This window comes from Gymnodraco acuticeps, unplaced genomic scaffold, assembly GCF_902827175.1.
Source record: "Gymnodraco acuticeps unplaced genomic scaffold, fGymAcu1.1, whole genome shotgun sequence".
Classification (NCBI taxonomy): Eukaryota; Metazoa; Chordata; class Actinopteri; order Perciformes; family Bathydraconidae; genus Gymnodraco; species Gymnodraco acuticeps.
In genome coordinates this window covers 480,939-505,068 of record NW_022992150.1, presented here as the reverse complement: position 1 = coordinate 505,068, position 24,130 = coordinate 480,939, and the positions used below count along the sequence as shown (strand labels likewise).

The following is a 24,130-nucleotide window of genomic DNA, read 5'->3' as shown; positions in this document are numbered from 1 at the left end:
GTATCTAAGTAGATTTACTCAAGTACTGTACTTAAGTACAGTTCTCATCTCTGTTCGCCTGGCTGTTGACTATATAAAAAAAACTAACGGAGTAACGCACCATGTAGTAACGGTAACTGAGTTACTGAATTCAAAAAGTAATGCGTTAGAGTACTAGTTACAACAACAAATAACCGAAGCCTCCACAGTCACATGCATTCCGGGGGCCAGAGCGGGCGACGTTGAGGCGCATCTTAAACTGCTGGCTAAAAATAAACGTAAATACAGTAGGATTGTTATTCACGTCGGTGGTAATGATGTTCGTTTACGCCAATCAGAATGCACCAAACTTAATGTGGAGTCAGTGTGTAGTTATGCTAAAACAATTCTTTCACACACAGTGACGTCACGAGCTACCCACAATGCAACACGCGCCATATATATATATATAAATACGCCATTTTCATGGAGGTGCTAATATCCTGGAAGTGCAAATATAAACAGCTAGCTAACGTAGCCAGGCAGAGCGCACTCGGTTTTTTTTCTGAATTAACGACCGAAGAAATCGCTGCATGTCTTTGGATTACATCTCTGGACTTGAGGGGTGTGCTCTAGGTCGTTACCAGCGTAAACTAGAGCTGTGTGGGTTGTTACAGACTGCCTGCAGATGTATGGAAAAACGAAAGTGGCCTTTGTCGATTTTGGCTGCATCTACGTCTAATTTCTGGAAACACCAGGTGAATACCCCACTTGTCACAATAATATTATCATGCCATTGCATATATGTGGTATTTTAGAGTTGACTAGATATTAGGGGTGTAACGGTACACGTACCCGTACCGAAATTATTCGGTACGGGCCCTTCGGTTCGGTACAGGTGTGTACCGAATTGTACCGAACGAATATAACGTTAAACGTAAAAAATTGAGAACGTGAACAACTTTTTGGAAGTAATCTCAGGTGCTGCGTCGCAGCATTCAGAGTAATTTTCTCACATTGGGTTCAACGCGTCATAGAGCGACCAAGTCATTTCATTGGACGAGAGGCATACTATGAGAGCTGGTCACAGGGATGCGTTCAAATTTAGTCAGTAATTTCAGGAACTGGCGAAATGGCGAACGCAGATAAAGTTGAGCTCGAAAATCCGCCAGCATCATTGAAGTCTCCGGTTTGGGAACATTTAGGTTTCGCAGTGACGTACAAGGATGACGGACAAAGACAGGTGGACCGAACCAAAGCTGTTTGTCGGTATTTTTCAACTACAATTGGTTACGCAGCTGGCAATACATCAAACTTGCACACTCATTTGAAAAGGCATCACCCGAACGCGAATATCACCGGTACCAAAAGACTGAAGTGCAAACCCAACTCCCACTAGCATTTAAGCCTCTAACACTCGAAAAAAGTTCAGACCGAGCCAAAGCTATTACAAACGCCAAATATCCTTATGTTGCCATGTTAGCAAAGCGCTACCTGGCTGAATCTGCTACCTCTGTCCCTAGCGAGTGGATGTTCTCCACAGCAGGAGACATTGTTAGTGCCAGCAGATCTGCCCTTTCGACAAGCAATGTGGACAAGTACATGTTTCTTTAAAAAAACATGAAAATACAATGACAAGCAAGTCATAATGTCAAACTGGCTGCTTAGGTACTAGTACAGTTCAAATACAGATTATTTCAGTTCATCGAAATGTTGCACCTTAATGTTTATTTTATTATATTTTGTATTTATTTGAGTGAATACATTATTCACAGTTTAATAATAATAAAAAAAAATATATATATATTTTATGTTTTGTGATCATTTTTTCTGCTGTACCGAAAACTTACCGAACCGTGACCGTACCGAACTGAAATGTTTGTGAACCGTTACACCCAGGGCTCGACATTAACGACTACTCGATAGCCCGGGGCCATCTAGTATTTAGCTCGGGCAATGAAGCCTCACCTGCTGGTTGCCCGATCGGGCAATCTATTATACCAGTATCATGCAGCTCGCGGATCCAGTATCAGTGACCCGACAGTAAAACTAAACATATCTATAACTAGTTTAGGTAGTTTGAGAGGTAATTAAAATAGCTACGTGTGATATTCTAACCTGAAGTGTGTGTTTTGTCCGCTCACCGCTGCATGTGATCATGCAGAGCTGAGTGTCGACTCGTCAGCAGCAGCTGATCTCTCTCTCCCGTCAGATTAGACTTCACTCGCGTTTATGTCCATATCGATCAGATCCAGCTAGTTCTAGCTAATGATATGACTACCTGCTTATTAAAAGACACCTACACAATAAGTGTCGCTATGCAACCGGTGAGGCCACAAAGTATAGCGCAGCATTATGCATTTGTTTACATGCCCACCGGAACCCCGAGGCATTACCAACAGATCAACGCTCAATCAACCCATACAGGACATCTCTTTCTCCACATTAAGTGTTAGACATTAGAATTGACTATTCTTGTCTGTCACATAAGTGGCGCAACTGAAACGGTATTGCGCTAAACGGAAATTATTTTGACCGGACATTTTGACCGAAGAGATTTAGATTTGCCGGCTAACGGGAACTGACGTCGCCATTTTGTGTGCTTCGCGGATGCGCTCGGCTCCTCTCGACTGCTGCTCGGGTCTGCTCGGTCAGCTTCCGGATGAGGAGGCATTCATTCGACCAACTTACAGTAGATAACATTACAAACATTTTTAACAGGGGCCATAATAGTGTAAATAATGTTTGTTTTGGCAGTTATAACTGAATGTAATGTTTTCTACTTTTTTACATCTGGGAAGGCATTTGCCTTCATCAGATGGAAAGTGTCTTGACCAACAACTTAAGTATTTCTTATAGCAGGGCATGCAAGCGAGCAAACACAAACAAGAACAAACAAGTGAAATTAAGAATAAAATTGAAATTGTACACAATATAATATTGTGGTGGTTCATCTTATAATTCAGTCTAGAGAATGCACCAGACAGCATCTAAGACCTGCACACATCTAAATGTTGCGTGCGTCATTTCGTCCGCACGCATTTTTCAGGGCAATCTCTATTGGGCTCAGGGCCATCTGTAAATTAGCTTAGATGGCCCACAGGGCCATCTAAGCTAATTTGTCATGCAATTTGTCATGCACTGTACACTATACAATTTGTCATGCACTGTACACCCCTAGCATTTGATTGTTCCCACCCTTACCTCATTTATGGACTAGGTCATGTTAGACAAGCAATCCAGTGGTTAGTTTTAGGGTAAGCTCCATTTTCTTTTTTTTTTAATGTATTCACTTTAAGAGAAAGGGATTTCAGAAACAAGCCTCACAAGTTTGGCTCGAGGTAAAATTAACAAAAGCTAACTGTTGTTAGACTATGTTCCCCCCTTCTAAACTTATGACATAATCAATGCCCTTGGGATGCTCTCAATAGTGTGTGTGTGTGTGTGTGTCAAAGGTCCATCATACAAGATGTAGGGGATCTATTGGCAGCTGCTGATAATAACATCCATCATTATGGTTTACTAATAGTTATCACTTCACTTCCTCCTCCAGCACCTGGACACAGCAGGAACCTACGCCAGGATCCTGTTTGTGGGCTTCAGCTCTGCCTTCAACCCCATCATCCCGGATCTGCTGCAGGACAAGCTCTCCCAGCTGCACGTGCCCGACTCCATCTGCAGGTAGGGCTGAACGATATATCGAGTTTACACGATACATCGTGGATTGCACTACATGCGATGTCGTAAATGACTACATCGTGAACATCGAGTATTATGTTGTCAAATCAGTTTCCCGCCGCGGCCAAAATGAGCTTTCCTTTCTCCCTCATAGACAGTCACACACGCAAGCACACACGCAGGCCCTGCCCAACTTGCACACAAACATTACACACACGCAGTGACAGAGAGGCATTTGTTTTGAGGAGAGCGAAAGAAAGGTTAGCTAGTTTAAACCTTAGCACAACATGTTAAATTAAAGAAGGAACGACTATGGAAGATAGAGGTGCCGAGGCTGACTAACTTGTTCAAAAAAAGAACAGCACTGGGTCCGTAATTTGGCGGTGGTTTGGTTACCATAACGGAGCGTCCACACCACAGCTTAAAAAAAAGCTTGGAGCTGGGCGTGTCTGAAGCTTGGGGATTTTATTCGAGCAACGCGACCAACAACCAATCACATGAATCTCCCGCCCCCGACATACAAAGCAAAAAAACCCCAGGGATTTTATGCGAGCAATATATATATATATATATAAACTCTCCAAACAGGCGAAAACCTACCAGTTTCACCCACTGTCTCTGCCACCTCCCTCCATGACTGGTTCTTCCGGTTTGTATCCCGGTAGGTGAAGAGGGTCTGGTCATACAAAACCGGATGATTTGCTACAGCGATAATTAGTTTCTCCTCCATCTTTTTTTGAAATATAGAAATGAACGGCGGGATATCTCTCCCAGCTTAGACGCGGTTTGATTGGCTAGGGCTTGAGCTGTCAGATTTTCAGAAACGGGATTTGATTGGCTGGCGCTGGCTACTCCGGCGTCAGAAGTTGAACATTGTTCAACTTCTGACGCCGGAGACGGACCGCTATGCTACCCACAATTCAGTTCGGTGAAAAGCGAGGCAATGTGACGTCACCCCATTCAAAGTGAATGGGCAGACGCGTTGGAAACCGTTTTTGAAGCTGTCGAAGCTGTAGTGTGGACGGCCCGTAAGGATGACATTTCTCAAACAACGGTAATCTGTAAAATATGCAGCAAATCCGTTGCCGCCAAAGGTAGTAGTACCTCAACTTTGTTCCAACATCTAAAAATCCATCATCCACTACAAAATGAAGAGTGTGTTAAACTCAGAATGTCAATATCTGGTCCCACACAAACGCCTAAGCAACCAGCCAAGATACAAATGACTCTGGCTTCTTCTTTTTCGAAATCAGTCCCGTATGACAACAAAAGTTCAAAATGGATAGAAATCACGGCTGCAGTGACTCAATACATTGCCAAAGACATGGCCCCAGTCAGTGTGGTAGAAAAGCCGGGTTTTCAAAAACTCGTGAAGAAACTTGACGCAAAGTATAACTTGCCTGGTCGAAAATATTTTGCGGAGAAAGCTCTGCCAGCCTTGTACGTTGAAGTGAGAGAAAAAGTGACAAACCAGCTTACAAATGTGACCCACTTCTCTACGACTGCAGATTTGAGGCATATCTCAGCTTGACCGTTCATTACGTCGACAACTGAGAGTTGAAGAGTGCATGCCTCCAAACGTCCTTTTTCCTGGAGGATCACACAGGCGAGATAATAGCGCAAGGTTTACAAGAGGCTCTCCTGTCATGGAACTTACCAGAGGCTCGTCAGGTGTGTATCACCACAGATAACGGGAGTAACATCGTCAAAGCTGTGAGCCTCAATAAGTGGAAAAGACTGCAATGTTTTGGCCACCGGCTGAACCTCACAATTGGTGAGTAGGCTATCTGTCTGCCTGTTTTATTTTTTTAATATCAGCGATGTTACAACCATACTTGTTAACCCTCCCGATTTTCGCGGGAGACTCCCGATTTCATTGCCCTCTCCCGGTTTGAAGAAATCTATGTATTTTTAGAGGACATTTCAGAATATCGCGATATAGTCAGTAAATATCGCGATATAATTTAGAGACCATATCGCCCAGCCCTACCTGCAGGTGGATCACAGAAGCTGCACGTGCCCGACTCCACCTGCAGGTGGATCACAGACTTCCTGTCTGACAGGAAGCACCACGTGAGGCTGGGGAAACACGTCTCTGACCCCCGGACCATCAGCACCGGTTCCCCTCAAGGCTGCATTATTTCCCCTCTGCTCTTCTCCCTGTACACCAGGGGTGGGGAACCTTTTTCCTCTCAAGGGCCATTTCAATTTTTTCAACATCCTCTGAGGGCCGTACAAATTATTGACCTCTGCTTAAAAATACTAAAATCACATCCCATTGATTCGGCCTTTCTTTCATGCTGTGCAAAGAAAAAGCAACCTCTCAATCCAGATATATTACCATGACTCGTGCATAGACACACCAGATTTAGTTTCCTATCCATGTGCACATGATTTAAGTGTGGGGGGGGGGGGGACGACGACGACACCTAACCTCCTCTAGGGGGGTCTGGGGGCATGCTCCCCCAGGAAGATTTTTTTTTAAATGTTGAAGTTGAAAGCATCAATCTGGTGCACTTTGAGAGCAACATTAAGAAATCTATGGATACATCTCTCAACACCCATATGAAACAGAACTGGAAGCAGATGTTCTTTTTCTTTATGGATATTTTACAAATCACTCTCCTTTCAAACTGTATTCTTGTTTATTAATAACAACTTTTTTTACTGTCATATAGTATGTTATACCCGTTTGCTTTATTCTCTTGTTTTTTATAACTATAATGATCATATAGACATGTGCCTTTACCTCACTGGTTGTAGAAAAAGCTTCTTATATTCGTTAGCATAGCTAGCTAACCAGATGCTAAAAACAACAAAGTTATTGACAGTATGATCAGTATGTCAGGTGAACAGATCGCCACTGGGCTTTCAACTAAAGACACAGCCACGCAGAAACGGCGGCATGTGTACGGCTCCTTATGGGTACTGCAGTTTCTGAAGTGCCGGAGTCGCGTTCTGGTGCTCTCCGTCAGCACTGCACCCCTGTGAGACGAGACATATGCCACGTGATGACACGTTTGTGTTGTGTTCAAGGACCCTGACATTGGCCAGGAAAAACAGGCAATTGTTAAAAAAAATTGCGGTCTAGATTTTTAATTTTTTGCGTGTGTTTATAAATTACCTCGAGGGCCGTACCAAATGGTCTCGCGGGCCGTATACGGCCTGGGGGCCGGAGGTTCCCCACCCCTGCTGTACACCAACAGCTGCACCTCCAGTCACCAGTCTGTCAAGCTCCTGAAGTTCAGACGACACCACCCTCATCGGACTCATCTCTGGTGGGGACGAGTGCCTACAGGTGGGAGATGGACCATCTGGTGACCTGGTGTGGGGAAAACCACCTGGAGCGGGGAAAACCACCTGGAGCTCAACGCTCTCAAGACAGTGGAGATGGTTGTGGACTTTAGGAAGAACGCAGCCCCACCCATCCCCATCACTCTGTGTGACTCCCCAGTAACTGCTGTGGAGCCACAGCCAAGGATAAGGGCAGGCTGCAGCGTGTCATCCGCTCTGCAGAGAAGGTGATCGGCTGCAATCTGCCATCCCTCCACGACCTGCATGCCTCCAGGACCCTGAGGCGGGCAGGGAAGATAGTGGCCGACCCCTCCCACCCTGGACACAAACTGTTCACCCCTCTCCCCTCTGGCAGGAGGCTGCTCTCCATCAGGACCAGAACCTCTCTCCTTCAGGACCAAAACCTCTTTCCATCAGGACCAAAACCTCTCTCCATCAGGACCAAAACCTCTCGCCACCTCAACAAGGCCCGCCCCCCTCCACTGACACTTTACCTCAGCCACAACGCAGACTCTAAGCATTACATAATGGAGATCACAGGATGGTAAATAATGCAATGTTTAAATATTGCTTACTGCACATATTTTATATTCTATAATTTATTGCATTCTATTTCGATGTAAATTACTGCTTTATGTTATTGCTATCTTACTATATTTTTATTACAGTGTTCTTAATATAGTTCGCTATCTGTGTACTTTTTTTGATTTTTGTTTTTTATTTGTATGTATGCACCACGACACCTAGTCAAATTCCTCATATGTGTGAACCTACCTGGCAATAAACCCGTTTCTGATTCTGATCTTTTTGTCCTCTAGGTTGCACTGCCACGTCTACAGTAGCGCAGACAGAGGAAACATGATTGGGCCTCAAGTTTTTTGCAGCCAATATACATTCTCCTACAAACTTGGGACAGGAGGGTGAGTGAACAAGTTATCCATTGGTTGGAACTAGGGCTGCACGATATTGAAAAAAACTGACATTGCGATATATATTTTTTTCCCCTGCGATATATATTGCATTTTTTTTAACTATATTTAACCGGATGAAGGATTTTAGTCACGGACGTCTGGATCTTAACTGGTTGATTCATCATACCTTAAGTCATGATCTAAGATGTCATGATAATGCATGTTGCTTACCTCAAATAAGGGGGTTCATCTGTAAATGAAGAAGAGAAGAACCTTTTTGTATCCAAAATAGTTCCAGATGGCAGATGTTGCTTTTCTTTTTGGAAGTAAATCTTCATTCTCGCCGGTATTGTCCTTCTGTTCCTCGCTAATTTTTTACCGGTATTTTGATGGTCTGCAAACTAGCGGGGCGGGGCCTGCTGTGATCTGATCAAGAATGATTGGTTTGCTGTGCATGCAGAGCCTGCATGTCACTCACTCAAGTACCCCTGACATGAGAGCCGCTCAAGTTTTCCTTTTGTAGCAAGCAGCAAAATAATTGTAACATGACGTGTTTGAGTTAATTTACCTACTTAATATCGCACGTACTAAAAAAAAAAAATGAATAAAATGTTTCAATAAAATCGCACGTCCCTGCGATGTGAATATCGCGGTTATCGCCATGACACGATATATCGTTCAGCCCTAGTTGGAACCTATCCCCATTGTTAGACGTACTAAATCCTGCACACTGCTCCTTCAAATGGACAATGTGAACATATGTCGCCATTTTGTAATTTCTGTTATTTTCAGTTGAGAATGTTTCAAAGTACTCTTAAAAAAATTCAACTTACTTTTTGTTTCTACTGTTTATAAGTATGATGTTTAAACAGTGTTTCCCCTAGGATGGAGTCATAGCAGCGGTGCTAAGGCACGTGGGCCCAGCATAATGTGAGCGCGGAGCGTGTGGATTTTTTTAGTGTGTGCACGTGCGAAGTGCGCCCCGCCAATTTTTTTCTATGTGTCTGCCAGCACAAGAAAGGCTCTTGAGGCCTAGTACCAGGGCCGGTTCTAGCCAATTTGCTGCCCTAGGCAATATTTTATATATAAAGAATAAATGAAAAATCTCTACAAAAGACAAATACACTACAAAAACAGAAACTTATTGACATAGGTAATATACGTCAAAATGGCTTCAAATGTATTCAGTATTGTATGAACATGTTTGAATTGGGGGGTGGACGTCACATCCTCTAGGGGGGTCCGGGGGTATTTTAACATTTTAAAGTAAAATGCTTCAATCTGGTGCACTTTGAGCAGAATTACTAGAGACTAGATCTAAGGTACAACTCTAAAACACCCATATGAAAAAGATCGGTTTACATTTTAATAATCAAATAAGTTTATGAACATAACCCATAACCTACCATAGCCAATAACAAATAAATGTAACTTATTTTATTTTTGTTGTTCATTTATATCTTATTTGACCAGTTAACATTTATTTATTAATGCATATTTTTGTATCTCTCCAACTTTAAACGATATTTTTGGTTTACTGTCCTATAATATACATTGGAATGATTTCAAACCTGTTTTTATTTATCCTAATTAGAAAGGAGTGCCTTGGAAATATGTGTTTACATAATTTGTGAACACATACAGTGGGACAAAAAAAAGTATTTAGTCAGCCACCAATTGTGCAAGTTCTCCCACTTAAAAAGATGAGAGAGGCCTGTAATTTTCATCCTAGGTATATCTCAAATATGAGAGACAGAATGAGAAAAAAAAATCCAGAAAATCACATTGTCTGATTTTTAAAGAATATATTTGCAAACTATGGTGGAAAATAAGTATTTGGTCAATAACAAAAATTCATCTCAATACTTCGTTATATACCCTTTGTTGGCAATGACAGAGGTCAAACGTTTTCTGTAAGTCTTCACAAGGTTTTCACGCACTGTTGCTGGTATTTTGGCCCATTCCTCCATGCAGATCTCCTCTAGAGCAGTGATGTTTTGGGGCTGTCGCTGGGCAACACGGACTTTCAACTCCCTCCAAAGATTTTCTATGGGGTTGAGATCTGGAGACTGGCTAGGCCACTCCAGGACCTTGAAATGCTTCTTACGAAGCCACTCCTTCGTTGCCCAGGGCGGTGTGTTTGGGATCATTGTCATGCTGAAAGACCCAGCCACGTTTCATCTTCAATGCCCTTGCTGATGGAAGGAGGTTGTCACTCAAAATCTCACGATACATGGCCCCATTTATTCTTTGAGGTTGTGGACAGGTGTCTTTTATACTGATAACGAGTTCAAACAGGTGCCATTAATACAGTTAACAAGTGGAGGACAGAGGAGGCTCTTAAAGAAGAAGTTACAGGTCTGTGAGAGCCAGAAATCTTGTTTGTTTGTAGGTGACCAAATACTTATTTTACCGAGGAATTTACCAATTAATTCATTACAAATCCTACAATGTGATTTCCTGGATTCTTTCCCCCCATTCTGTCTCTCATAGTTGAAGTGTACCTAGGATGCAAATTACAGGCCTCTCATCTTTTTAAGTGGGAGAACTTGCACAATTGGTGGCTGACTAAATACTTTTTTGCCCCACTGTATATGTTTGAGACCCACTGAGATAACTTAGACTAAAATGAACTATCTAAACACTCAGTCCTTTACCTCACTGAGCCTCTCAGTCTGACAGGAGAGCTCTCCTCCACCCTGATTGTAGAAACATCTACTTCTTATATCCGTTAGCGCAGCTAGCACCAGATTCTAATAACAACAGCGCCGGTACCGGTGCGCCCTCTCTCTCTCCCACGCTCCCACTTTGGCTGTGAGCGCCTGATAAGCCAACATCCCCCACTTTCATCACTTACAGCGCCCATCGTACAGGGCAAATGAAAAGTGTAACCGGGGTGAAAAGGGTGTCACATTTACTTAATTATTACCAAAAATCGGCCCTGCCAGTACATACAGTGGCAATGTCTCAAGATTTAGCAAAAATACACCTTTATTGAACATACAGTAACACAAATACTACAAATCTACATAACAAACAATCAAAAATGAAAAAGGGTCGCCACTTATTATTATTTTAATAAATAAAAATATATTATAGCTGCGCCGCCGCTATTAGTATATAGGGGAAACACTGGTTTAAATATGAAATGCTGTATTCATTAGTTGTTTCATAATTCTACAAATATTTTTATATTTTAAGTTTTCAGAGTAATTGTTCCCTACAGAACATTTTGTGATGTCATTTTATTGAACCTGTTTGATTGGAAAATGTTAGAAAAAAGCTGTAAAATAACAGTATTCTAGCTGTAGAACTTTAGGTTCTGTATTTATTTTAGTGTTTGATCATACAAATCTAATAAAAAAAAATGTAAAAAACTCTTTTTCTCAGAACTTTATTTAAGACATTTTAAGACAATGGATTTTGAAAAGAGAGGAAAGTTTCCTCTAAAATCTTTAAGGACAATTTCTGTATACTAATTGCTTTTGCACTTTATTTCAGTTAAAGTATTTTTACTTTAATTTTATGGTTTTTGTTTGGCAGCCGCTGCTGCCAGTCATTTGACGGTTTTTTTTACGGGTTCTTTGCACGTTAAAATATTAGTGCTGTACCTTTATTAAAGGTTATTGACTGTAAAAAGAGCATATAAATCTGTAAAATTACAGTGTTTTCCTGTAAAATCTTTGAGGATAATTCCCGTAAATTAATGGCTTATTCACTTTAGTTCAGTTAAAGTATTTTACTTTAATTTAAGGGTTTTTGTTTGGCAGCCGCTGCTGCCAGTACTTTGACCGTTTTTTTTACAGTGTACAAAGCCCTTAATGGGCAGGCGCCATCTTACCTTAAAGAACTAGGGCATTGCGTTCCAAGAATGCAGGGTTGTTGGTTGTTCCTAGAGTTTTTAAAAGTACAATGGGAGCCAGAGCCTTTTCTTATCAAGCTCCACATTTGTGGAATCAGCTTCCAGTTTGTGTTCGGGCGGCAGACACCCTGTCTGTTTTTTAAGAGTGCACTTAAGACCTTCCTTTTTGATAAAGCTTATAGTTAGGGCTGATTAGATTCAGCCCCTAGTTTTGCTGCTATAGGCTTAGTTTGTCGGGGGACACCTTACTTCTTCCTTCTCTCTGTCTGTACCTGTGTACTCTCATGTTCCGAATAACCCAGCTTCCCAACATTTCTTTTTGGTGTCTATCTACGCCGGGATCCTGAGTCGTGGCTGATCCCAGGGGCGGACTGGCCATCTGTAGAATCTGGAGAACTACAGAACGGCCGGTCGTCAAGGGCCCTTGACGGCCGGCCGGCCCTTTAAAGAAAAATAGTTTAACGTCATAATTTAAGTTGCGCTGACGGCCGACAGAGGGCGACAACGGCCGCTAATGCAGTTGTGTGGTTCTTATCTGTCAAATAATAACACACGAAGAAGAAAAAAGACCGGCCACACGAAGAGAAGGGATTAGACGCCGCGGCAGACAGGGAGAATGAAAACACATGGATACAAATCAAAGAAAACTAAAAGAAAAAGGTGGGGCCGAGAAGGCCAGAGAAAAAAAGGTGAAGTCACTCGCAGGTGAAGCATATAAATGTCGCAAATTGACAGACCTTTTTGGCTGCAGCGCTGCTACAAGCACTATCAGCAGCAGCTTAGAACAAGTGCAAGATGATGAAGAGAATGATGAGGGCACGAGTTCAGATATACAGCCAGCCTCCTCCGTTCATGATGAGGGACAAAGTTGAGCTGCTGGAAGAACCAGCTCAACTCATACAAGTACAGGGTAAGAGCAAGAGGTGGGTGAGAATTATCCCTTGAACTCAGTGGCGCTTTCTCCTGGAGGCCAAGGGAAGCCAGGCTTCCCCTGAATTTAGGATTGTAGTTATAATTTTAATAAATAAATAAAAACACTTTGTTTAGTTTCGGTAATTATTCTGCCGGCCCGTCTCTCCCCCATTCTCTTTGAGTATTTTACAAAGAGTGAAACAGCGCCCCTCTAGATGTTATGGTGAAACAGTAGATTGCACTCTCTGTTGTGAGAGGAGGCCAGCCGAAATTGGCTTCCCTTGGTGAAAAAAAATGGAGGGATTGACCAATCAGATGAGGCTCACGTCATGCCTCACAATCCAATCAAATCGCATCAACTTCAGTTCATACTGTAACTGTCATCACCGCCCTTAAAAAGTAGCAAGCAACTGAAGCAAGTGCAATTATGGAGGGTAGAGATTGAGTATTTCATCAAAAATAATTGTACTAAACTTCCGCTACAGCAGCAACTAAAAATGAAATCTGATGACAGGCCAATGATCAAACTGGAGCTGTGTACAGAGAGGAAAAAAGGAGCTAATCGGACATAAAACTTTAAATAATAAACAGCGGATTTCTAACATTTGACATTTCATGTGGCCGGACTGGGTCAGTTTCCAGGGCTGAATTTTAGTCCCAGTCCGCCCCTGGCTGATCCTGTTGCTGTGGTCCTGAGTCCTGGGTCGTGAGCCCTGGATCTTGAGTCGTGGTTGTGCCTGATGGTCCTGGATCATAAGTCGTGGATGGCGTAACTATCGACGGTGCAGCCGGTGCAACGCACCGGGGCCCAGAGCCAGCAAGGGGCCCATGAAAAAAGATTTGAATATATTTTTTTGGGGGCCCCAATGGCATTGACCGGTTCATGTAGTCTTCAAAGTAACCAAGCAACCTAAATGAATTTGTCTGTCCAATGACCTTGCTCCCTTTCATGTCATGTGATACCTTGCGTGACGAGCGAACCGTTTAATCAACCTGTACTGTACTGTACTGTACTGTAGCTAGCAGCAGCAAGTTCGGTGGCATTATAAAAAATGTAATAGCTTGCATTTATAATGTACAGCAAACCAAAGCACAAGAGCAGCGCTCAAAAGAGAAAGGACAAGAGAGAACAGGGAGATGTAACCGCTAAACTGACAACATTAGACCGTTTTTTAAGACCGATAATCTCTATCTAACTCCTAACACATCTACATCTTATTCCAGCATGGATAAATGTTCATAAAAGACATCCATTGTTTGTTTTATACGCTTCTTGAAATAAAAATAAAAACACATAGTTTTTCTAGAACAGATTACAAATCGCCTGAAAATGGTACAAACAAGTGTCAACATGTGTGACGAAGGTGTTGCGCTGGGCCATATCATGCAATCGAAAGTTAAGCTACCTCCATTGCGGTAAATTAATGTTACCAATATACTCACGGACCACACTTTGAGAAGCACTGATCTATATAAATAAAAATATTGACTAAGGATGAACTCACCTCTTTGTTGATGATATCTTGGTAATGTTATTTTCTCCATTCATAAAAGGTTTGCAGATGTCAGAGCCCAACGTGGCTCCTTGTGTCCCTCTGCTTAAAGAAGCTAACAGGCCTCAACAACATGTCTCGAGATACAAATGTTAGTGAAGGGACCAGCCCTTGTTTGCATATATTTTGCTTGTTGGCATTTAGAAATGTTTGAACAGCTCTATGCACGCAACCTGTACAACAAAAGTACAAACAGGCCAATACTCAGCTGTATTGTAGTCAGACATGTTTAGTCTTTTATCAGTTATAATTTTTTTTTTTATATTAGCATTGATGTTGGAACATTTTAATTGGGGCATTAACCATAGAGGAGCAAGAACAAGAAAAGTGCTTTCTAAAACAAATACAGATATTGTATTGGTGACACTGCTTTGGTAAGTTATGTTCTGTTGGATGGTAAATTACTGAGGTTGTGACTGTAAAATTATGGATTCTTAGTTCATTCTCATCATCAGAATATGTTTTTTTTCTCAGTGTAATGTTCACTAAAGATGATGGAGTAATGTTAATCTGCTTTATGGAAGAGTTCTACCAACATGATATGCAAACAAACAGAGCACACACAGTTCTTTTTAATGTGTTTGACTTGCATCTTCACAAAAAACATACTTTGGTGTACAGGTAGTTTGGTGTGCAGGTTCAACCAAAGTAAATATGGCCATTATTTTGTTTTGAGTGTTGTTAAGATTGTGTTAATTGTCACCATCAAGTGTGTACTTTGAGGATCACAGTCACCACTAGACTAGACTTTAATGTAGTGCCAGAATTCAACCGTAAATGACAGTCTGAACATCAATTTGTCTTTATTCTTCTCGTATTCTGCAGAAGAATATCCATAGTTCCACATCTCCAAGCACCCATCCATATAACTGACTGATCTTCGACGTGTTCAACCTGGAAGACATCTGGACATCAGTCATCTTTTTTTTTGTAATTGAACTTATCAAGGGATTTACCATAATGTGTCACATAAATGCTGTCCTCTTTGAAAACACTCTTAGACTGGTGATTTCTAAGAAAGCCATTATTTCAAAGCATATTGACAAGACAAACGCTGCTTTATAGCTTATAGAAAATAGAAGCTGACAAACATCTATTGTCAGTTCAAAATACAATCATGAGATGCAGGGCGAGATATTGAAAATAAGAAGTATTAATGACGAGAGGAAAGAAAAGGAAATTGTAAAAATCTGACAATATTTTGTGGGAAATGTTTACAATCGTCCAAGAAGAACAGAGTTGTTACAAAAAAATCCAAGGGAAGATAGAAATTGAAATGTAATATATATCCAGAAGGTGGCAGTAATGCATGCCGGCTTCTGTGAAATACCAACGAAGAAGAGGAAGAAGAAACAGCAGCAGCAGCAGGAGGAGGCGGCGACGACGAAGAAGAATGACGAGAATACTAAACTGAAAATAGAGGGACGAAGTACACTTTAGTCAACGTTAAATTAACGCTGTTAACTCAAAACATTACCTTTGAACAAAGCGGCATTACATTTGCTAAACTATGACAGAGCCTCAGTCTGCGCTGTTACTCAGGAGACAGCTTGCAGGTAACGTTAATTATTAAACCTTGGTGGTAACTGATGCTGGCTGCCGAGCTAACGATGAGCCGCCGCCGTTAGCTGTGATTCAAACGATGGTGCTACCGGCGCAAACTGTTTTCTTCAGCCTTTCACACTAACGCCAATGACAAATAAACTGCTATGACTTTATAGCAGTGGTCGTCGACAATTAACAACATCCAGTGTGTTGAGAGACCAACTCTTTTATATTAAGACGTTACATACTGTTTTCAGTTGAAAGCCGCTGTCAGAAGTCCCAGCGACTTTCTAGTGTCGTGCTAGCTTAAAGCAGCTAGCATCACGTTAGCCTCTAGCTGGCTTGACTGAGTCGATGTGTTTACATATATTTCAACAGACATAACAAGTAGTGTTTCATTGTATAGACACGGTGTTCGCTAGTTATGTGATCAGCCTGATGTTAGTAAATGTATTTATGTATACAATAAAATAATGTTCCACTAAATTACCCAATGGTGTTGGCAAACCGTATTTAATTGTTAACATAATACTCGCTCCAGTTAGTAGCTGCTGTCACTGTTATTAGCTTCAACACGCCTAGCTAACGAGCTAATCTCGCATTATCCATATTCGCAGTTTTAGCAGAGACAGTCTGCCAATTGCATTTGACATATTTCTAAGAACACTTGAGTGGAACAACGCATCATGTAACTTGTTTGGTTTGTAGCACTAATTTGAAATTTGCGGTTGAGATTGTTTATTCCATCAGAAACCTTTCAGGGACATAATGTGCTCTAGTGTAGCTTTATATAAGGATATTCTGAGTAGGACTTGATTGCAATGAGGTAACTAATCTGATGTCACAAAAGTTTAGTTGCCTCCCTATAAGCACTTGGAACAGTTGCAGAGGCTGTTTATTGTCCTTTTGTTGCAGACATACACTTATAACAGAATCCAGTGTAGCATTGAAACTCACTTACTGGTATTCTCTACCCAATGCATCAGTGCTTGTGAAGTAATCTTAAAGCCTCAGAGTTCACTTGTGACATAGAGGCAGCTATTTAAAAAATTGAACATACAGAAAGGTAGAATATAAGTTAATGTGTTCACTGACTGACCAATAACACACCTATATCTCTGAGGACTTTATAGATAAAGCCCTCAGAGATATGGAGGCGTTTGGCGTAGTGGGTTGTCTGCAGGTGCTCGGATCAGGTTCAAACCCCACTGCAGTCAGCATGTCGTTGTGTCCCTGGGCAAGACACTTCACCCCAAATTGCCCCTGTGGGGATTGTCCACAGTATTGAGTATGTACGTCGCTTTGGATAAAAGCATCTAACAAATAACATGTATTACTACTATCTAGTAGAGTACTACTACTAACAAAATAAATCTATTATTATTATTATTATTATTACTAATACACTAATGTACAGTATGTGCCCTACTGCACAGGTACTTGATGTCCCAAGCCGTGCCAACAAACAAATAATAGAAGTTTATAATCCTTTTACCTGAATCTGCATCAAATAAATAAAAGAAAGAGATAGACAGTTATCTCCATTTATTCACAATAATTTCCCAAACACTTTAAAGTAAACATTTAAATCCAACTCATGATTCGTTGAAATCATTAAAAAGGCAAGGAATATAAAAAAAACACTATTTAATAACTATAATTATAGTGATACAAATGTTTTGTGGTGATCAGATTTGGGAACAATTTGAGAGAAACATGTCTTAAAACACTGAAAATCTGTGTAGGCGGATATGTTGTTGATAATATTACTTAATTCCCTACATTTCTTGAATCTTGGGGAAACAAATATTGTATGCCTCACTGCCCCGAAATTTTGAGCAAAACATAACCATCTTTATAAATGAGCACACACCGGCATAATTTAAACCGAAATTAATCCGATCATCCTAAAACGAATACATGGACCAACATCCTAACTTTTTTGTAAGCGGTGAAAAGCCCACAGGGTTTACAACAATCACATACAATTGACTGTCACTCTACCCTTTTACATTTTTCCTTAGACCAACGTAAACTGACTCATACATTTAGCTCAGAATCAGTATTCTGCACAAGTGGTGATGGTCTATTTAAGTTTGTTAATATTCTATTAGTAATAATACATGTTGAAATGCAAGAACAGTTAAGAGTTACAAAGGGAAATATGTCTCTAGAATTGCAGCTTGATCCAGTAAGTGAGTAGGAGTTGGCTGAATAGGATGGTGTGTGGTTTCAGCAACAAGAAGCTCCATTCACACCCCCAAGCAAGCAAGGCCTCCATAGACAAGGGTTTTAAGGCACAACATCCTTGTAATTTACATTCTGTAGGAACTATAATAAAATGAGCTAATGGCAATTTGAATCTGGCTTTTGTTTTTATACCTAGAGCTAAACAAAAACCCAGTGGAAGGATTCTCAGCTGGCCTGATCGAGGATAATGATCTCTACAGATGGGAAGTACTGATCATTGGGCCTCCAGACACACTGTAGTAAGTTTACCAAATTACAATACAAATATGTTTATGTTGGGCCTGGCAACTCTTATTATTGCTCCTCAGTTGCTGTGGATGCTGTGACATTTACACAAAATGCACTTTTTAAAATATTGATTATTCTCTTTTTTCCACAGTGAAGGCGGTGTATTTAAAGCTCATCTGACATTTCCCAAAGATTATCCTCTCAGGCCACCTAAAATGAAATTCATCACAGATATTTGGCATCCTAATGGTAGGTACAGATGTCTGCTTCTGTTTGTAGTAAGACAACCCCTCTAAAATATTTAAATATTTCCTAGGGTTTAATTTCAGAAATGTTTAGGATTTTTTATTTTTGTGATATGCATAAATGCTTATGATAACAGGCGTTTGTTAGTTTTTTTAATTAAAGTCAGAGGAATACAAATAATGTCAATATAACGGTACCTTTTATTTACAAGTTATAGAATAAGGTAAGTCTTGCTAAAAAATGCAATCAATGTGACAAAAATAAACTTAAAAATGACAGACATTTTTCATAGGTACTGTCTAAGAATATTATCATGAACTGGTTTGGTAGTTGATAAGCTAAATGTCATGTGGACATGACTATATATTGTGTAATTATTATTACACAAATGTATCTATAGCAGTGTTTCTCAAACTTTTTCATACCAAGGACCACTTAACCAATAAAAAAACACTCGCGGACCACCTAACTCCACAAATATCCAAAAACACATTGTGTTTTACAAATCGCCTGAAAATGGTACAAACAAGTGGCCACATGTGTGATGAAGGTGTTTATCTGGGCTATATCATGCAATTGAAAGTGAAACTTAAGCTCGCTCCATTGCGGAGATATTCCCGCGAGAGTGCGGAAAACTTTAATTAATTAATTAATTTCAAATGTGAAATTTTACCAATATACTCACGGACCACTAGGGGGCGCTCACGGACCACCAGTGGTCCGCGGACCACACTTTGAGAAGCACTGAATAGCATAGGAAACGCAAATAGCATTTTCTGCTTCACAAGTTTTCATATATTTTCTTTTTCTTTCCAGTTGACAAAAATGGAGATGTATGTATTTCTATTTTGCACGAGCCTGGGGAGGACAAGTACGGCTATGAGAAACCAGAGGAGCGCTGGCTGCCGATCCACACAGTGGAAACCATCATGATTAGTGTTATCTCTATGCTGGCTGACCCAAATGGTGACTCACCAGCCAATGTGGATGCTGCAGTAAGTTTAATTATTTAAAAGGGTTATTAGAAATAGTATCCTTCCCTGTAATTGTAGGATTTTTTTTATACCATTTTTTATTTACTTTAAAGGTGGGGTAGGTAAGTTTGAGAAACCGGCTTGAGATACACTTTTTGTTATATTCCATGGAATGCTCTTAACATCCCGATAGCAATGAATATCTGAAGTGCTTTGACAAAAAATCCATAAAAAAATGTCATCTGTGGAAGCCGTAGTACTGTAAAAAGCACGACCAATCATTTTAGCCGGCCTGGCTAAAATAACTGGATGGCCTACCTGCCTGTCAGCCTTCCATCTGTGCACAAACTTATCTCATGCCCTCATTGGTCATGTGCGCGTTCGTGTGTGTTGGAGGAGGGGCTCTGTAAGGAAGTGGCAGATTTTTTCCAGTTGTGTATTTTCAAATTCTAGCGCACTCGAGCTGGTTTTTCCAAAATGACCTACCCCACCTTTAAATGTATTTGTTTCATATTATTTTTGTGTATTTTAATTGTTTTGTATTTAATATAGATGTAAGGCAAATGATAATGCATATTTCTTTGTCTTGTTTTATATATATCCATTTTCAACAAAGTAAATCTTTGGACAAACTGTCAATTAATACAAGAAAATAGAAATAGTGTCTGCATGAAATGCATGTGCTTGTCTCTTCCAAGCACAAACAAATGCAATAAATAGCTTATGTATGTCTGCAATGGCATTAAATAGAGCATATATCTAAAAATGCAATAGTAAAAAATGCATGAATATAGCAATGAAATAAAAATGGAATAGGCCAAACACTTGAAAAGATAAACGGAATAGTTTACCTTTTTTCCCTCTGCAGAAAGAGTGGAGGGAGGACAGACACGGCGCATTCAAAAGGAAAGTTGCCCGCTGTGTACGAAAAAGCCAAGAGACTGCGTTTGAGTGATATTTAGCAACAAATCTAGCTTCATGTTTTCAGGGTAAGTATTCTTGACTTCACAAATCACAGCTTCCTTGTGCATCAGGCTAAACCAGTCATTTGGCATGCCATGTTTATTAGACACTCCTGTGCCCTAGACCAGTGGTTCCCAAACTTGTTGTGCCCAAGGCACACCAAAGGACAAGTAAAAATCTCAAGGCACACCTATTGTGCAAAATAGCCCTTATAACACATGTTATCACTCATATCATGTAAAATATCTGTAAATGTGCATAATTATTTACTAATGCCAAATAAAATGTGACAAAGACAACTATATTACTCATGAAATATTTATTAACGAAATATTTCAGAAATGAATTTGAAACTGTATCAAATTAGGCTTCATCAAAGCAGCAACACACTCATTTAAACCAGACAGGTCACACAATAAAAAATGAGGCAAAAGAAACTCAGCAGAAATTCAGCACAGAGAACTGTCAATGCAAGGAAGCTGCATTGTCCATGGTCCTGAACTACAAATTATAAATGTAACATTTCAGCAATCAGCATTGAAACATGTGCTATTGTAAATATTTTTGCCGACTTACAAATTAGTGAGATACATGTGCCTGTCGGGGCGCTGAGGAGAGGGCCACTCGCAAGTCCTGTTCAACAGAGAGCCGTGACCTCCTGTTCTTCATGTAAATCAGAGTAGAGAACGCCAACTCCAGAGATGGGGTCGTTACTAAAAATGTTTAATATATTACATATTACTTTTTTTTTAAAAAGTAATATATTACACTACTTCGTTACTATCTACATAAAGTTACTCGTTACTTTACTCGAGCACGTACAAACTGCGCATGCGTGAGTGGCAATAACTCTCCTTACCAGCAGGCGGCGGTAGTGTGTATTTGTCATTCAAAACAGGCAACAACCGGAAGACAGAGAAGAAGAACAGACTACGTGATATCAACAAACAACAAATAGCGTGTGCGGTAGCTTCACGTTAGCATGTGTTCTTTGCAGGTGCTTGTTGAGGTTTGACCACGTGGTGTTTCCAGCAGTGGATAACAGCTTCTGGCCTGGACACAGTTTGCACCTCACCGTCACATTCCTGTCTATTCTTCGGACGAACTCAAAATAATGGGCATACCTCCACCCCTCGAGAGTTATCGCTGACTCAGCCATGTTTGTGCAGCACTGCACGTGGAGATGTGGACGCGCAAGTCGCGCAGATTACGTACATATAAATCTACAAAGTACTGATATAGTCAATTAAAAATTAATTATTTTTGTGTAGTTGTATATTGCAATAATAACGTATGGTTGTCACAAAATCCCACGGCACACCCGGACTTGCCTCACGGCACACCGTTTGGGAACCACTGGTCTAGACGATGTAGGCCTCAGCATCTGTTCCAATGTAAAAGGGGGAATGGAACTGGGCAATAGCTGTGACATTGTTTGAAATAGACATATCGATTCTCTACTTAAAGGAACCAGAAATGCACCTTTAGTCTTACACTATCTCATCTGACCCTAGGGTGCCACTCACTGTCAAACTGACTAGAATAAAAGTACCAATGAGTACATAATTTATACCCTAACTTTATATTGGACACACATCAAACCGGTGTTATATACTTCATGTCTTTTGCCTTGTTATCATTTAATATTTGAGCTTGTTGATTGGTCCAGCTGCTTGCCAACAATTATTTTCTGTTATATCTTGTGGACTTTCCCACAGGTCTCCAATTGAAAATTCAACATGGCACTGTTCCTGCACTCTTCCACCCTGTCGCCAGGCTTGTCCTCCTTTATATTTCGGCAGGAACAGACTGGCTACTGTAGGCTGCAATAGAACATACAAGTGAACACCAAGACTGACAGACAACCGCCAAGCAAGTGCCAACACAAAAAAAACAACGATAAAACATTTTTCAAGTCTGTGAACTGCTTCAACATTCAGGAAGATATTGTAAAGACATGTATATAGCACAGACTACACCGGATAATATATAAGCACCCTTTCCATCCATCAAGACACTTAGACCAAATGAAAAGCGCTGGCTCAGATAGATTTATTTGTTTCCATTTTCTCTCCTTCAACCCCAGCATGCATTAATGATCTTTTAGATAGTTTGAACAGAAGGTCTTGCATAGAAAGAGAGGTGTGAAACTGTTGGAGGAATATCACCTATGAAGAACTTGATTGACTCGAGAAAGAGATGGATGACCGATGGAGGGACTACAGCCATATTAGAACACGCAGATGGATTCTCTAACACTCAGAGCTCACCATCTACGTGACCCTGATCGGTTTTCTCTTTTCTTTATCTGTTATCTGTCCTTCCATCCGGCTCAGTTGAATGAAGAAAGGCAACATACCCCGTACATTTTTTGTGCATGCTACATTTTGTTGATCTTTTTTCAAAAGTGCCTCCTAATAAAATGCTTGGCTAATTCACCCTGCATTGAACATGTGTTAAAAAATGGTGTACGAATACACAGGGAGTCTGTATAATTAGGGTGTTGGTAACAATTTGGTGTGGCAATAACTCTCCTAGTATGAAGTGTACACATCTTAATTTTTCATATCCAGATACAATTTGAGGACGCTTCCCGATATTATGTTATTTTAGCAGCCCCTCTTTTCCATGTCCCTGTCGTCCTCAGTAGGAATTGTTATGCATGCTCTATCGTACCTTTGTTTAGGTTTGTTTTCTTTGCTGAATGTTTCTTGGATTTTGTTTGCGAATGTTTTGAGTGTTTGTGTATAAGGAATGTGTGCCCCTTTTGTTTTGTCGCTCTACCCCCTTCATCCACAAACTCACGTTTATTCTGCTCACTGAACTATTGCAGTTATGCCTAATGTACAAAGACAAAAATACTGATGTATATTTTTCATGTTATGAAACCTGTCACCTGTAGTAAGTTCTTCTAAAATATGACTTGTTTTCAATATCTACTTGTGTATTTAATTCAGGTATGTTTTGAAAACAACAATGACTAAATGTTGCTCTTCACATAGACAATGGAAACCTTTCCTGTGGTGTTAACCAAGTATTTTTCACAGTATTGAAAAAAAGAAAGAATCCTCATTAAATATTGCATATATTTAGATAATTCATACACAGTAATGCTCTGTGCCTTAGGCATTTATTTAGCTTTTCTGGTCAAAAGTTTTTATTGGAAGATTTTACCTTATTTTCCAATAGTCAAAAAACAAATCAAATGTTGCTGATGGAAAACCACATAGCCAAATATTACACTTTTCAGAACTATTGTAACATTGTTGCAGTTTATAGGTATGTCAAAACATTGTTGCAGTTTATAGGTATGTCAACAGTTATGCTTGTTCTGTCTTGCAAACCCTACAAGCACATTACTGTCAACAAGGAACATTGTAGACATTTAATGGAGTATTAGTCCATAGTTTTTAGAAGCATAAGCTAGAAATTAGTACAGAATTGTGTCATATACAGCAGCTAAAAATGTGCAGTACATTTTCTATTTGATTTATTTCTGGGGATCAGGCATGTACCAACAAACATAATTGTAAGGAGGTCAGTAGCTTTTTTTCTATACAATGAATGAACCAAATACTTAAGCAGATCGGGAGTCAGATAAAAAGGATACTTGTATCCCTTTTAAATCCACTATGTGTACTTTGTGTAACTCTTACTACAGGAATTTGCTGGTTGGCACATTCGTAGACATAGAGGTAGGATTTTGGCAGAAGCTCCTGAAGGCAACATAAGTTTGACAACCGTTTACCAAATTGA

The 24,130-nt window shown here is 40.3% G+C and overlaps 1 protein-coding gene across 2 annotated transcripts; it reads left to right on the top strand.

Moving 5' to 3' along the window:
- Positions 1-15,364: 15,364 nt before the first annotated feature.
- ube2g1a (ubiquitin-conjugating enzyme E2G 1a (UBC7 homolog, yeast)) lies at positions 15,365-23,311 on the top strand. 2 transcript variants are annotated; one of them, XM_034204169.1, is made up of 6 exons: positions 15,365-15,724; positions 18,100-18,202; positions 18,343-18,440; positions 19,254-19,432; positions 20,258-20,400; positions 22,093-23,311. In XM_034204169.1, the coding sequence occupies exons 1-5, from the start codon at positions 15,679-15,681 to the stop codon at positions 20,360-20,362; spliced, it is 531 nt and encodes a 176-aa protein (XP_034060060.1). In that variant the 5' UTR covers positions 15,365-15,678; the 3' UTR covers positions 20,363-20,400; positions 22,093-23,311. The 2 variants fall into 2 exon arrangements, with proteins under 2 accessions (XP_034060060.1, XP_034060061.1); XM_034204170.1 differs by having other exon boundaries at positions 15,424-15,724; positions 20,280-20,400.
- Positions 23,312-24,130: the final 819 nt, after the last annotated feature.